This window comes from Doryrhamphus excisus, linkage group LG16 (genome assembly GCF_037039965.1).
Source record: "Doryrhamphus excisus strain RoL-2023G ecotype Guam linkage group LG16, RoL_Dexc_Guam_v1.1, whole genome shotgun sequence".
NCBI lineage: Eukaryota > Metazoa > Chordata > Actinopteri > Syngnathiformes > Syngnathidae > Doryrhamphus > Doryrhamphus excisus.
The window spans coordinates 8,260,100-8,275,620 of NC_136372.1; the positions used below are offsets into that span (position 1 = coordinate 8,260,100).

Genomic DNA, 15,521 nt, shown 5'->3' on the forward strand with positions numbered 1-15,521 from the left:
AACATTAGCAAAGTAGCATTTTTACCCATTTTCATAGGTTGACACTATTATGCTGGGTGAGGACATGCTTGCATTAGCATGTTAGCATGTCGAACATGCAAACATGAGCATACTAGCATTTATTGGTGATTTTCATGAATATGAACTGAAGCAGACATTGCTGTCATGCTAGTTGTTAGCATGCTAACATTAGCATGTTTGTGCTAATGTTGCACAAATGTTGCACATGCTCACATGCATTAGCATGTTAGCATTGCTAGTATTCACACATGAGCATACTAGCATTTTTTTCGATTTTCATGAAAATGAACTTAAGCAGACCAGCCACCATGCTCAGTGTTAGCATGCTAACATTACAATGTTACTATTCTTTAAGTCATTCTCTACCATGATATGTTTTCATGGTCAATGAATCTAAAATATAGATAAAATATAGATAAATCCTCAGTGCCGTGCCATGTCTCCCTACTGTGTGTGATTATGTGTGTGTTGTGTGTGTGTGTGTCTAGTATGGAGGGTGGGAGGGGCTTTCTTTGTTATTGTTTTCTTTTTAATTGTGGTAATTGTTTTTAATTCTGTAAAGCACTTTGTGTTGCATGTCCTTGCAGGAAAAGTGCTGTACAAATAAAGCTGATTTGATTTTTGATTTGATAAAATACATGTCGGACCAATATTTATGTTGTAAATCACAATATGGGGGCAACCATGGTGCTAGCCCGAGGTCTGTGCTCTCTGAGTGCTTTTCTATCTTTTATGAGTGTTTTTTGTGTCCTGCATGTTGTGTTTTTACTGGTTCAGTATGTAAAATGATTTAATTCAAGTCATGTAATCATTTCTTGAATATGTGTATACTGTATGTATTGATATATATAATACAAGAAAAAAACAGATAAGAAATTCATTATTAAAACATCTAATTACATTTTAAAATGTGAAAAATAGGGCGGCATGGTGGGCTAGTGGTTAGCGTGCAGACCTCACAGCTAGGAGACCCGGGTTCAATTCCACCCATCTCTGTGTGGAGTTTGCATGTTCTCCCCGTGCATGCGTGGGTTTTCTCCGGGTACTCCGGTTTCCTCCCACATTCCAAAAACATGCTAGGTTAATTGGTGACTCCAAATTGTCCATAGGTATGAATGTGAGTGTGAATGGTTGTTTGTCTATATGAAGAGCTTGCAACCAAAAGGCGCTAAATCCATTTTGACTGATTTCGAGAAAAACAATGATTTTTAATTTAATCAATCTATTTGGTCATCAAGTCTATATTGCAAATGAAAGAGCTATCAATATAGGTCATAAAAATGCATGCTATAAAAATCCTGCACACACCATGTATTTTATATATTTTTTTAAATTATTTTTTTTTCGGATTTAGCGCCTTTTGGCTGAAATAAATTTGAAGTCACCTTTAACTTCTTCAATGGCATTGTTGTAAAACAATGTAAGGTGCTTTAATGTGCTATGCTAATAAAATAATTACAACACAGAAGCCATTCTCAACATACAATACACCCCCCCACACCCACACCCACACACACATGCACTCGTTCACCTTCACACATTACAGAAACAAAATGTTATAACCTCCACAAAGTGCAGCGCAGAAGTTTCTTTTTGCCCGTGTTATCCTTCTGTGTTCAAAATAACTTGAAAAGTTGGGTTTGGATGACATTTTCAGGAAATGGGATATGGAAGAACTGACTCAATATTTTGGGGGTGATCCAGATCACCGTCTTGATCCAGGGATTTTTTAACATTGTGAGATCGGACCATTTCCATGCCATGTCTCCCTACTGTGTGTGATTATGTGTGTGTTGTGTGTGTGTGTGTCTAGTATGGAGGGTGGGAGGGGCTTTCTTTGTAATTGTTTTCTTTTTAATTGTGGTAATTGTTTTTAATTCTACCACTAGTACACTGTTACTGATAAAATGTTGTTAAGATATTATAGCACACATTAACATCATCCACATTCCATGATGATCAGCTTTAACACAACTCAACATACCCAATTATACAAGACAATGGTACAAGACATGTCATACATTGCAGGTGCATTCAACCTGTAGGCTGCAGTAGAGCGACACATGAAAAATAACAATTTGCAGACAATAATAAACATTTTATTAAAAGCAGTGCTCATATTTGACTGCACCATGAAGGTGACAGTGACAAAAATCATCTCATTACAAACTCTTTACATTGTAAAGAGCCACACGCACATCAATTCCCTATATTATATTATATTATATTATATGTGCCATATGGGACTGAATCAAACACAAAATTTCAACTCACCTTCACCGCTATTTGATCTCCTTTTAGCCTTGTTTTTCTTCCATTCTCCTTCATTCTTCTGTCTTTTCCTTGGGTTATTTGTTGTATCAGCTAGCTCATTCATGGTAAAACTGCACTAGGATTGTATAAATTGCAGCATTTTTGCGACTTAGTATTCGATCAAAATGTACACAAACAAAACAGGATGCGCACTGATACTGGCTTTCTGTATGTACAGTGCCAATTGTATTCTTCTATTCTTGTATTCTGATTGGTCAGATTATCAATAGATGGGAAACTTGGGCCAATCAGAATAAAGAATAAAGAAAGGGATTTAGCTCCTTTTGGTTGAAATCTGAAATGGAAATAGCGCCTTTTGGTTGAAAGCATAAATTTCATATCACTTTTTTTCATATTTTTTAAAATGATTTCAAGACCAAAATATGTGATTTGGATACACATGACAGAGGTCTATTAAACTCATGAAAAACATGCAACTTAGTGAAAATTGGATTTAGCGCCTTTTGGTTGCAAGCTCTTCATATGTGCCCTGTGATTGGCTGGCGACCAGTCCAGGGTGTACCCCACCTCACGCCCGAAGACAGCTGGGATAGGCTCCAGCACCCTCGTGAGGAAAAAGCGGTAGAATATGAATGAATGAATGAATATGAAAAATACAAAATGAATTAAAATGACAAATAAGATATATAAAGTACAGTATGTGAATTAACTGATATATTGGATATTAATTTAAATAGTAAATACAAAAACACAAAACAACAAACTAATAGGTCATCGATATAGATAGATATATTAATTAATGCAACTTTTAATTGAAATTAAAAGTTTGTAAAGGTTTAAATTCTCAGTCTAACCTAATTAGCTACCTTGCTGATGTCAGATCTAACCACAGTTAGAGGTCAGGTTGATGAAAATAAATAGCAATGAAAAGATCCATCCATGAAAGAAGTGCATTTTCAGTGTTTCTAGTGAAGCAGGTGCAGCGTGTGCCATCAGTGTGGAATTGGACTCAGGTGAGCAGGATGTCACCTGATTGTCTGCACAATAAAAAGGTACCCAGCTGAGTAGTTGCCAGTGTGTGCTGAGGCAGATTGTGATGGCGCCTTTTCCCGCCAATGTGTTGCTGCCCATTTTGATGCTCTTGGCTACATCGTTCTCTTTTCGTGGGGGTGACGCTTCTCAGCAGGATCATGGCGGGTACCGCCAGGCGGCCTCCAAATATGACGCTAAAGAGGCTCCGATGGACCAGCGGCGGCCTCTCAACACTGTCAGCGTAACGTGCCACCCGGACTCCCTGGAGATTCTGATCCAAGCAGACCTGTTTGGAGTTGGGGCACCCGTCTATAGCTTTGAGTTGCACCTCGGGGTTGATCATGGTGAAGACTTCTGTCAGGCCGTACCGTTCTCAGAGGGCCAGTACAGGATTCTGGTCCGGCTTCTGGACTGTGGCACCAAATACTGGGTAACAAACATCCAACATAAACCAAACCTGTTGAAACCTGAACCTGTGCTGTCCACAGATGACTGAAGATTCTCTGGTCTACACCAACCTGCTCATCTACTCCCCTGCACCTTCTCCCGATGGTCTGATCCGAATGGATGAGGCAGTCATTCCAATTGAGTGTCATTATGATAGGTATTTTATTTTTTTAAATGTCTTCACATGATGTGGTTCTAGCATAGTGTGGTTCTCCTCAGGCGCTACAGTCTGTCCAGTTCATCCTTGGCTCCCACATGGATCCCCTTCATGTCTACACAAGCTGCAGTAGAAACACTCGACTTTAAACTCAGAGTTATGACAAGTAGGTTCATCTTAGACTATTTACACTGATCGTAGTACTAAAGGGTTAATCTCATTTAACATGAGCTATACATCTAGACGCCAGACTATGGTGTGCTATGAGGGTCAAATTATTAGTTATTGAAGGGCATATATTATCTGACCTTGCAGATGACTGGCTGTATGAGAGGAGCTCTAACGTTTACTACGTGGGCCAGCCCATCTCCATGGAGGCGTCGGTGCGAGTGGGACATCACATGGGGCTTCGTGTGTTCCTGAGCAGCTGCGTGGCCACACTGCAGCCCGACATCCACTCGGTGCCCCGTTACGTCTTCATTGAACATGGGTGAGCACCTCAGAACTAGCATGCATATCCTTTTGGACGCTTTATTAGGTACATGCTAGCGCTGGGAAATTGTGGTTTGATTTTCAATATGCATGGAATACATCAAACTACAAAACTTGATTCTTGGTTTGATTGACATGCAGGAATGCTGACTACTGCTTCTCTTGACTAGGTGCCTGCTGGATTCCAAACTTCCGGGATCCAAGTCTCATTTCTTGGTCAGGACCCAAGATGACAAGCTCCAGTTGGTCATTGATGCTTTCAGGTTCCACAATGAGGACAGAGGAGAGGTTGGTGTATCTAGTGAATTTGTTTGATACGCGGTTCCTAAGATGGCCACTTCCTGTCTACAGCTGTACATCACATGCCACATGAACGCAGTACCGGTCAACGATGCCGAGGTTCCCAACAAAGCATGCACCTTTGTCAACGGGAGGCAAGTATTTGCTTACATTTGCATGAATGAATACAAAGTGCGGGTACATTTATTTTCCTTTTTAGGTGGCGGTCAGCTGATGGAAACGACTACTTGTGTGGGTACTGTCAAAGCCAAAGTGAAGTTGGACAAGCCCCCAGGAAGCCTGCCAAGTTTGGGCCTCGTGGCTTCAGCAAGCCGGATGTCTCTGAACCACAGTGGAGGAGCAGACTTCCTGCTGACGGTATGGTATCATGTCCCATGATGCATTTGGGGCAACTTCAACACCGGACTGTAATTTATTCCAGTTTGGGAAGAGGAGCAGAGAGTGGGTCCTGTGTTGGTTCTGCCATCCAAGAAGAGTTGGACTCTTTCTGAGGAAGAGCTGCCTCCAGTCCTGGAGAAGATCAGCAGGCCTGCTCTGTATGGCAGCCAATGGAAGAGCGGCCTCAGCTACAGGAAGGGTGAGTTTATTGTCTTATTTACTTGTCGCACTTTCTTTCCAGACAGCAGTGCTTTGCTAGGCATTGATTTTGAATGGGTGTTTCTCTCCAACTTTGGCTCACTTGTGGCTTATTTTCCGCTATGATCAAAAACAAGAATGTTTTTGTGATGCAATGTTGACTGAAACATGCCAGAAGTGGAAAGTTCCCCCCTGCTAAAGTGTGCTTCCATGTTTTTAGACCTAAAGAAGGGACTACTTCCTGGTCTGTTCACATCGAACCAGGATGAAGACCTGACTTTTGACGATGAAGAAGACATCCCACTTGAGGAATTCCCAAGCGATCTAAAAGGTAAAAAAGTGTGTCACGACTTGACCTGTGATAACATGAGTCTAATCACAGATGACAAGGATGAAAGTGGACCTGTTGAACCAACGTTGATTCCAGAGGTTGGACAGGAAGACAACTCTACACTTGACACTGACCATTGGCCTGTCGCTCATTCGGAGGATGTGACTATACTGTCTAATTCAACTGATGCACCGTCTGTCGTCAATGATCCCAAGAAATAAACCTTTGGAATGTGCTTTCATACTGACTGCTAAATGTTAATTTATTTTCAGCTTTGTTAAAGTTTGTTACTGTAAGCTAAGTGAGAACTGAAAGGATGAAATGTTGCTGGAAACAGAAATTTTGACGGTTTGCTAATTTAGTTTGACATTTCTCAAACTTCCTTTCTGATGAGCTTGAATGCAACATACTATTGTGCTATTTAAAACGTGGTAGGTGTAGCTAACGTGCCCTTTACTTCATTGACCAATCAGGAGTAAGCCCAATAAACTCTGCCTAGTAACAAGTGACAACCTAATGGCGTGACGTACATGGGGAATTGAAAACCTTCACACATTTTTAAGATTTCAGGTTTAACTCGGAACAGGCTGTTGCAAAAAATGTACATTAAGATATAGGATACGTCACCTAAGCAGTGAAATTTACAGCGGAGTTCCAAATTCATTCATAAATTTAGCAGTTTCATCGCAGAAGCACTTTCACACAATTACGGTGAAATGCAGTTGGCGGTCAGTACCCGGATGTTGCGCTCAACAGGTTCCAAATCAAGGACTTTAAGTGGGTAGCACGCCATGATGGTAAGCAAGGAGCACAATGTGTAAAAATAGATATTCAATTTCTGAGCTGCTTGTATAAATATTGTGCACTGTACGTACACTTAAATATTTACAGAACATATGTTTAAAAGCCATTACACTGCAGAAATATGGCCATGTCTATGTCACATACCAGAGCAACATGAAAAACCTCGGTTTTTTTCCCCCTTCCATAGCGTTAACATGCAAAATAATATATAATTAAGTGGAAGTATTTGCACAATGCAACATTTCGTTTAGTTAATACATTTCATACGCTATAGCCCAACTCATCACTGATTTGTCATGAATTCAACTAATAACCAGTGGTATGCATTTGCGTTTTTAACGCACATACCTGTCTTTGGGAAACCTGAAAAGTTATTGGCACAATTAACGGTGCCTAGTACATGCTCCCAAATGTAATGTTTCTGGATTCTGCTCACCATCATGGCGGACAAACCTGCGCACGGCATACTACGGAAGTAAATTGGACAGTCAGCCAAATTGGCGACATAGAAGAGGCGGACGGGCTAACTCGAGTGGCTGCAATTATTTCTGACATTTCTTTTGAAAATACCAGTGACTCTAAAACTGGGAATCCACTCTACGGTTTTAGGTGTAATGTTTTTAAATTCACATTTACACCGAGCTAATCGAAGGTCGTTGCGCTCGGATTTCCGAACTGTAGATTGTCGCTAGCGACTGCCAAAACAAACGAATAATACATCGTGTATTGGCTAACGCTAAAAACAATGCTAGCAAACGGATTAAAATCCATTTTTATTATAGGCACATATAGACATATAATATGGGGTTAGCAGGCTCTTCATCCACTTTGGGAAGGCACAGTGATTAAATGAGCTAACAGGTATGGAGGCTGATGAGTGTGAACCAATCAGATGAAGTGATGCTTAAATACTTCCACCTGTCCGCCACACGTGACCTGATTTCCCAAACCCTTCATTGCATTTGAGTTACTCTGAGGTTTCTTCATGATACATCAACACAATGCTGGCAATCGTTCTGTCTGTCACACTGTTGTTGTCCCATTCCTCTGCCATCAGAACCTTAAAGGATGGACCCATGATTGACAAAGATGGCCGTGAGTATAAATCTTCCGGCATCAGCGGTGATAAGGACAACGCAAGTGATGAGACGCAACCCGTCCGCGTGACATGCACGGAAAGGTCAATGATCGTCCAGGTGAAGGCTGACCTCTATGGACCCAAACACGTTGTGTCTCCCGGGGAGCTTTTTCTGGGGGGTGCTGAGCATTCAGGCTCCAAACCGTGTCAGGCACTTCCAGCTGGAGACGCCGAGTACGTCGTTAAGGCTGGACTCCAAGAGTGCGGCACCCAGCTATCAGTAAGTATCTCATATTGGAAGACGTTAGAATAGCGGTTCAATACTGGAAGATACTTGGTGGGATGCGCTGTGGTTGGCTACAGTCATGGCTCTCATGTGACTTATTTTTTGGCTGTAGGATATTTGGTGTAACCCTAACCATAAAGTTAAGTAGCCTGCCTATTTTTATTTTATTTTTTGTCAAGCTGTCCGACGACTCCGTAATCTACTCCAACCATCTGATCTTCTCACCTCTGCCCCGTCGCCATGGCATCACAAGGATGACCCAAGCTGTTATTCCTGTTTCCTGTCACTATCAAAGGTAACACACAGGATACATATCTAACTATATCACCCATTTTCTTAGTAACTGGAATTATTAAACATTCCTTTCTGAACCTGACAAGTAGACAAAGTGAATAAGTGTCTAAACTGGCGTATATTCGTTTCAGCATTTGTGTCACACACAGCTAACACTACAAGCCCCATAATGCACCGCGACCTCTGTAGCTGTCTGTAGCTGTCCCCGCTCCGTTGCTGGCGGTAAAGTTACTAGTTAGCCGTCCTCTAGCTCATTTTAGTTAAGATAATGTGGTGCTTTTATGACAGACATTTGTGGAATTAAAACATGTTCCAGTGCCTATTCTATAAATAGTATTCATAGTTCAGTACAAAGCCGGTTAGCTTACATGGTTGGTGATGTGGGTACGGCGGCCTTTCGGGGTCAAAAAATTGTTGCAAAAGTGGAAGGAATGAGTGAGTTACTAACAATAATTTGGTAATGAGTGAGTGAGTTGCTGTTAGTAACTCAGTAATGAGTTAGTAACTCCACTTTTGCAACAATTTTTGACCCCGACAGGCCGCCGTACCCACATCACCAACCATGTAAGCCAACCAGCTTTGTACTGGTATTTATAATGGTATAATAAAATGTCCAGCTAAGCTATTAGTGAACATGTACTACCTCATGTGTCCCTTAGAGGTTGAATATGTTTCATTGAGCAAATTGTAGTGGTTGAGCTGCTAGATTCTACTTCTAGTGTGTCTGCACAGGAGACACATTGTGAGCAGCCACTCCCGGAAGCCTCCTCAGATGATCCCCATGTCGCCAAAGACCTCACCCTTCTCGTTGAAGCTGATGTCCGGTATGGGAGGACTCCACGTCTTCCTCAATCGGTCTTTCAGTGTATAACATCTTTGTTTCCCCCATACTGCTGCAGATGACTGGACAAGGCAAAGGCTCTCCAACGTCTTCTACCTTGGAGAAGTCCTCAACCTTGAAGCCTCCTACAGCAAACCCGGTACACATCAAAGATGGCTCTTTATGGATCACTGTGTTGCAACCTTGTCTCCAGATGCAACATCAGTGCCCAGATACTACTTCATTGAAAACAATGGGTAATTAATCATTTAATGCATCACATGTACTTTAGAAGACCACTGTAGTATCTGGCACATACAAACAGTAATGGTAATGGTTTTATTTCATTTGAACATGCATCAGATTACAATTGAGTGCATCACATAATCAGTTCACAGTTCACATGTCCAAAAGGAGTAGGAAGAAGCAAAGCTTATTAAATCCTACCCCTCCATCTGGAACTTTTACAATCAGTAACTGTTACATTTGTTCACTTCCTGCTTTCCTATTTTTATTTTTATTTATTTTTATTTCTACCAAAGTACGAGGTGATATGACCATACAATGACATAATCGTATGTAAGTACGATTAGTATGCAACTTACATTGGAGAAAAAAATCTGTTTTTGAGACGTTCGGGGGAGCCCCTGGCAATTGCCTTGTTTGCCTAATGGTAAGCCCGCCCCTGCCCTCAGGTGTTTATCCGACTCGAGACTCAAAAAGTCACTTCCTGTCCCGGAAGAGAGCGGATGTTCTCCAGCTGCAGCTTGATGCCTTCCTGTTTCGCCAGGATGAAAGGAACTCTGTGAGATGACCCACTAATGATTTGCAACAAGTCAGAGACTGTTTTAGATCTTTTTTTTTATTTTCTTCCTCTTAGATCTTTATAACATGTCAATTGAAAGCCAGATCAGAGATGTGGAGCAGCAGCCCTGTCAACAAGGCTTGCTCTTATGTGAATTCAAGGTAACACCTTTTTATGAACATTGGCTTTAATTCAGGAAGCACCTGAGTCATTGTTTTCATTAGATGGAAAAGCGTGGATGGGAGCGATGACGTGTGTCGCTGCTGTGAAAGCATCTGCAGCCCAAATCCCCCAACATGGAGCAATAAGGATTTAAGACGTCAGAAGCAGAAAGGTACGGGCTAAATTGTTTCAGTGCTGCAAACATTGTATTGATATTATTTATGTTTCAGGTTCCAGTACATGTGACACCATCGTTCTTGGGCCTCTTGTCATTCTACCCAACAAGTAGCCCAAAAGTGGCCAATAAACAGTTTTTTATTTGGTTCTAGTATTGTGTTGTGGGGTTTTTCCCCACCTTTCTGGGTTCAGGAGGTGGAGGCAACCTCATCAGGAGGCCGGGCGGGAACCCAAAGTGGTGATTTTTGCCTTTTTGTCCTGTGCAGACTGGTTGCAAAATTATATATTATAGATTCTACACGGCTTTAAATATCCAAACTTACCTTACCTTTTTCTAGTGGTTTCACAAAACTAATGCAAATAATTATAAATAATAAATAAATTGATAATTAATAAATTAAATAACAGTCTTTCTTGTTGTGTACTGTACATACAGTAGGTTTATTGAATTGCAGTTTGTGTAACTCCAGCAACAGCCACTAGGGGGCAGTAAACATTTCTGTATATAAAATAATTTAAATGAATGTGGAACGTCACATTGTATATCAGAGGATGTATATTAATATGACAGATGATAGAACGTTAATATTATCTTTGAGTATTTTATGAAACTATTGATTCGTTTATCGCAAAATAATATGAAATGACAAACACTCCAGTGCATTACGTCTTAGATGTATTCTTTTTGGCATATTTGAAACACTTCGATATTAGCATATACTGTATATTGGCCAAAATATACAAAGATAAATTATAGCACATTAATCAATCTCATCTTAGAGCACCAATCGAAGTCTTGTATCTAAGCCTTGGTTTTACGTTAGGAACTATATAGCTATGACAGCTTGTTGAGGTAGGACGTATTTCAGGACGTACATTCAGGACGCATGCGCGTTCTTCACTTTCGCGGCAGCAAGTGTTTACGTCTCCCATTCCGTTGGATTGTAGCTAAAGTCTAGCGTTTGCCTTTTAAATAACTACAAAAAAGCCGATACCTATGTCAACTCCCGTGCTGTTAAACGACCAGATATTAAGCTGACGAGTTTAATGAACGAAAAAACGACAAGCTAGTGTCGAACAGGAAAAATGTTTACATCCCAAACGTCGTCATTCCAGGATTCCATTGACGTGGAGGAGAGGGATGACTTTGACAGCGAGGACATTTCAGGATACAACCAGAAGGTTCAATTGAACTGCTATTATGCCATCTATTTATATCAGGGCACAAGGTATCCATCTTATACTATCATATTATTTGATATTTCCGTGCATGTTCCTTCTTTTCAGCCAGCTCCCTGTGTTTTATGTATGTTGTTAACCTTGCTGTGTTTCCCCTTCGTCTGCAAGCAGTGCATGAAAACACTAACCAGGTGATGAATTAAATTGTCATAGATCTGAGGCTACTGAGGAAAGTGTGTCTTGGAACCAGAGGCGAGCAGACTCCACAAGCAGTCAGGAGGACTTTAGGTAACACAGGAGTTGTCCTGTTCTGCTGCTTTCTCTCTCGGCTTCACATCCACAGGCTCCCATGGGAATCAACATGACATTTCTGCCATTCAGCTTTCTCCATCCGCTTCCTGTTATGGCTTCAAACCTCCTCACTCTTGCTTGTATCCATACTGACCCCCCCTCCACTCTGCCATCCTTCCCTCCAGCCTGACTCTGGTTGACAGCAGCCTGCCAATGGAGGCGGAACCGGAGCTCCGTACATACATCTCCAGGAGGCTGAGCAAAGGAGCCTTGCTTGGAGGCATGGGCAACATCGCCACGGTAGAACTCAGGTGGGATATTATTACTTTCATCTGAGAACAGTACTTCATGAAATGTCCCATGTTAAATGCATCGTTCTGTCTCCAGCATTCCAGAACAGGCAGTGGGCTGCTATTGTTGCCTCCTAGAACAGGAAAGATCTCCTGAACAACCTGATGCAGACGGCAACGGATACGTCATCTGCTTCCTGGGAGGCTCCGAAAAAGGACTCAACTTATATCCTCTTTCTCACTCTTATATGCGTCATTAATGCTCATCATATTTGGCACTTCAGCTTCCTTGACTGCATGCACATATCGGCTGGAACTTGATAAATACGTCCAAGGCCTACACAGCAGCCTGCAAACCCCAGAGGTACAGGAGGAGTGACTTATTCAAATGCATACAGTAGACAATGGATGCACGCTTAATTGTATTTACAAAACATCTTGTTAAAGCACCTTCCTGCTGGAAAATGTTGAGTGAATTGACTTGTTAGACAGCCCCCGAATGGTGGATTCATAGCTGGAATACTTTTTCGCATGCAGACGGTGCCACCAAACTACCTTCTATTGAAGTTATTATTAAAATAAATACTAAATTTAAATATGAGGTATGGATGGCTAACTGGGACTAGATGGGCATGTACTCTGATTCAGTACCAGTGCTGAAGAGGGCCTATTATTTTTCCACTTTTCTGATGCATTAATGTAGTTACAATGTTGTATTATCATGTTAAACGAGTTTCAGATAATTAGGTCTGTGCATTTGTGAGCCCTGAAAGAAGTTTGGAAAATGAGCGGAATAGGTCACCTGTAAAAGGGAACTGCACTTTTTGGGAATTTTTCCCATCATTCACAATTTATTACCCTTTTCTGTGCATTATAACACGAGAAAATGTATTAATATAAGCTAGCTTACAATGTACATCATTGGGATAAACCTATTGCGACTACGAAGCCCTCTAAAAAAAACAACCCTTATGCTAGTTCCATCAATAGCAGCATAAAAACAGCAACAACACTTACTATGTCCGCTCTCATTGGGATGGCTGTGTCTTCCAGCACAAGACATGTGCTCCAGTCCTCAGGTAAAAAATGCTGACAGAAAACGAGCATCTTGTGGAGTCTAAATTGAGAGCTGGGTGTCCACTTTTCTGCTTGCGAGGCGTCGTGTTACAATAATAATAATATCACTGTAGCTTGGTTGATATACAAGTCCATTATGTAAATGGAACACTGAAGGTTTTTTTTGTGAGGGCTTTGGCGTCAAAATACGTATTTCCTATGAAGTCTGTTGTTAGCTAGCTAATATTAACTCATTTTCTTGTGCCAAAATGCACAGCAAAGGGTGTGTTCATGTTTCACATAAGGACTGTGAATGATGTGCAGTTCCCCTTTAAGAAAACCCATGCATGGTTGTCCTCAGCTGCAAAACCTGGAGACGGAGCTGCGTCCCTACTTGAGCCGCTGGTACGAGGAGTCCGTCATGCACATTTACCGTGTGGTGCAGCTGGTGCAGAGCAACATCAGCTTCCTGTTGCATGCGGTGAGTCATGTTGCCGTATTTGAAACTAGCTTGCTGATTGATGCTTTTTTCAAGTATTTCCAAGGTCTTACCCAAACATGTTTATTGTGTGATTTTGTTAAGAACAAATGGATTCATAATGTTTCAAAATTAATGTTTTTATTTCACACTTTATTGGTCATTAAAAATCTATAATGAAAAAATACATCAGAGGACAGCTATGAAGGGCTGACCTACTGTGCAGTATGTGTATGTCAATGACAGGCTAACGAAGCAATAAAAATTTGGGGTATGGCGACCCCTGACCTGCCCAGCACCCCCAAACCATAACTGTCTACTGTGCAGTTAAAATCAGGGGTGACTGATCCTCTTATTTATCTATTTAGTCATTTTATTTGAGCTGTACTTGAAATCCACATTGCCTTCCATTTTGCCATGTCCATCATCAGGCTCTGAGTCACAGCCACGTGGAGGTGACCAACTCAGACGAGAGGACGAAGGCGGACGTGTCGCGGTGAGTGGACGCGTTTAAAAAAGGTGTGTTGTCGTGCATCCGCACGCTTGACTGTGTCGTCGCTGCTCAGGTTCATCAAAGCAGCCAGCCTGCAGGGTCTGGCTCAGCAGGAGACCACAGCCGCCTCGCTGTGCAAGGCCATGTCTGAGGACGCGCACTCTGACCTCATGATTGACTGCTCCGAAAGCCCGCCCACACTCACCAACACCAGTACGTCGGCGCAAGCGTTACTGCGAGATTTCCTGGAAGCGGTTGACTCGATGTCTTATATTTTGTCTCCACAGGAAGTAATCGTTTCTGCGATGACTGGAGTCAGGCTTTTCTAAACGCGGCAGAACGTGGAAACCCTTTCCTGCTGCGACAGATCCTGGAGAACTTCAAACTTAAGGTGGAACAACTGAAGGACGAGATTAGAATGAATCAGGTGTCCTAAACCTGTTTCCTTTCGCCCCCTGCAGGCCATCCAGGACATGAACAGCCTGAAGCGCTTCGTGCGCCAGGCCGAGATGAGCCACTACGCTTTGTTCCGCTGCTGCCAGTTCCTTCAGGGCTGCGGCAACGGCGATGTGCTGCTGCAGAACGCTCGGTCCGAGCACAGCGACCTGCCCGAGGCCTGCCGCATCATCAGTGTACTGGAGGAGTTCCTGAGGGAGCAGGAGCAGGCCTGATGCCTTGGCTTTGATGGCATCATCAGGTTAGACACTAGCATACTTCCACACTACATAGATGGACATTAGCTTTCATTTAGGGTGCAGTACTTGGCTTACAACAGTTAGGGGCGCTGTTGAGCTACAGCTGGTTTGTCCAATTTAAGATCATGGTCAGCTATGATAATTGAAGCATAGACTTTAATATTAAATCTAAGAAATATTAATTGAAAATGAAATACTTAGGGGTGATTTGATATGATACTGGTTAAATCTACTGGATTGGATCTTGTAGCTTGTACTTTTTGTTTTCATAAATTTTGCCCACCCCTGCTGAAAATGCTAATTGTAACAGTGACAAGTGACATACCTCAAGAGGCGCAACGGCTGGAACGTACTGTAGCACATTAGCTAGCCTAGCACCACCATCATGTCAGCTGTGTGGGCTTTGCGTGCGAAGTGAAGTAGCAGAGTTTGTATGACGCAGCCGTAGCAGCATTGGACATTTGCAAAAGCAGCATGTTAAGGAGTTTGTAGAATAGTTAGCTGGTGCAAAGAAGAAAGCTGAGCAGCAGCAAGTCATTCCAATCTCCTGAAGTATTGGCAGTCACAACAACTCCATTTATCTGTGAACCTTAAAGTACTTTACTGTCCATGATGAGGAGCAGGTACTGTACAGTGTGCCATTGTACATTGGCAAGTGGATATATTATTTGTCTAAGTTATAATTATTTAAATTATGGTCAACATCGCAACTCATTTTTTTATGTATGAAGTACGTCATGGTACACTGGGATTTAAAAATAGCATGCTCCTGTCTTAAGGTTTTGAATAGCCTGACACTACATACTCTACCCAAACACAAAGGAAATAGTCGCATAATTGTGAAGTGATGTGTACTGTGAAATTGATATTTGACTGTTGTGAATCAATGTAAAAACTGGAAATGTACAGTATGGTGCCTCTATCCTACAGCCATATAATAAACATATACAACATATGCACTTTGTTTCAGATATTTAAAACCA

The 15,521-nt window shown here is 41.8% G+C and overlaps 2 protein-coding genes and 1 pseudogene across 4 annotated transcripts; all 3 read left to right on the plus strand.

Annotated features, from left to right (window-relative positions):
* The first annotated feature begins 3,349 nt into the window (after positions 1-3,349).
* On the plus strand, positions 3,350-5,871 carry LOC131103816 (zona pellucida sperm-binding protein 3-like). The gene is made up of 10 exons (XM_058050383.2): positions 3,350-3,757; positions 3,816-3,931; positions 3,994-4,097; positions 4,247-4,421; positions 4,594-4,711; positions 4,775-4,857; positions 4,923-5,080; positions 5,145-5,300; positions 5,520-5,630; positions 5,682-5,871. Exons 1-10 carry the CDS (start codon positions 3,392-3,394, stop codon positions 5,849-5,851), a joined length of 1,557 nt encoding a protein of 518 aa, XP_057906366.2. The 5' UTR covers positions 3,350-3,391; the 3' UTR covers positions 5,852-5,871.
* A 1,478-nt stretch (positions 5,872-7,349) lies between these two features.
* LOC131103818 (zona pellucida sperm-binding protein 3-like) lies at positions 7,350-10,400 on the plus strand (annotated as a pseudogene). The gene is made up of 8 exons (XR_013630065.1): positions 7,350-7,792; positions 7,978-8,093; positions 8,825-8,916; positions 8,992-9,169; positions 9,608-9,717; positions 9,793-9,878; positions 9,942-10,051; positions 10,110-10,400. The product of XR_013630065.1 is annotated as a zona pellucida sperm-binding protein 3-like (transcript).
* Positions 10,401-10,932: 532 nt separating this feature from the next.
* lg16h17orf75 (linkage group 16 C17orf75 homolog) lies at positions 10,933-15,493 on the plus strand. 2 transcript variants are annotated; one of them, XM_078797526.1, is made up of 10 exons: positions 10,933-11,285; positions 11,449-11,523; positions 11,712-11,837; positions 11,914-12,042; positions 12,120-12,180; positions 13,234-13,353; positions 13,782-13,846; positions 13,917-14,056; positions 14,131-14,234; positions 14,305-15,493. In XM_078797526.1, the coding sequence occupies exons 1-10, from the start codon at positions 11,143-11,145 to the stop codon at positions 14,512-14,514; spliced, it is 1,173 nt and encodes a 390-aa protein (XP_078653652.1). In that variant the 5' UTR covers positions 10,933-11,142; the 3' UTR covers positions 14,515-15,493. The 2 variants fall into 2 exon arrangements, with proteins under 2 accessions (XP_078653652.1, XP_078653653.1); XM_078797527.1 differs by lacking the exon at positions 11,449-11,523.
* Positions 15,494-15,521: the final 28 nt, after the last annotated feature.

Coding starts and splice junctions, on each gene's coding strand:
- LOC131103816 (XM_058050383.2), top strand. CDS start 3,392: ATGGCGCCTTTTCCCGCCAATGTGTTGCTGCCCATTTTGATGCTCTTG. Junction 4,098..4,246: donor TAAACTCAGAGTTATGACAA/GTAGGTTCATCT, acceptor CTGACCTTGCAG/ATGACTGGCTGTATGAGAGG. Junction 4,422..4,593: donor TACGTCTTCATTGAACATGG/GTGAGCACCTCA, acceptor TCTCTTGACTAG/GTGCCTGCTGGATTCCAAAC.
- lg16h17orf75 (XM_078797526.1), top strand. CDS start 11,143: ATGTTTACATCCCAAACGTCGTCATTCCAGGATTCCATTGACGTGGAG. Junction 11,838..11,913: donor ATCGCCACGGTAGAACTCAG/GTGGGATATTAT, acceptor TTCTGTCTCCAG/CATTCCAGAACAGGCAGTGG. Junction 13,354..13,781: donor TCAGCTTCCTGTTGCATGCG/GTGAGTCATGTT, acceptor GTCCATCATCAG/GCTCTGAGTCACAGCCACGT.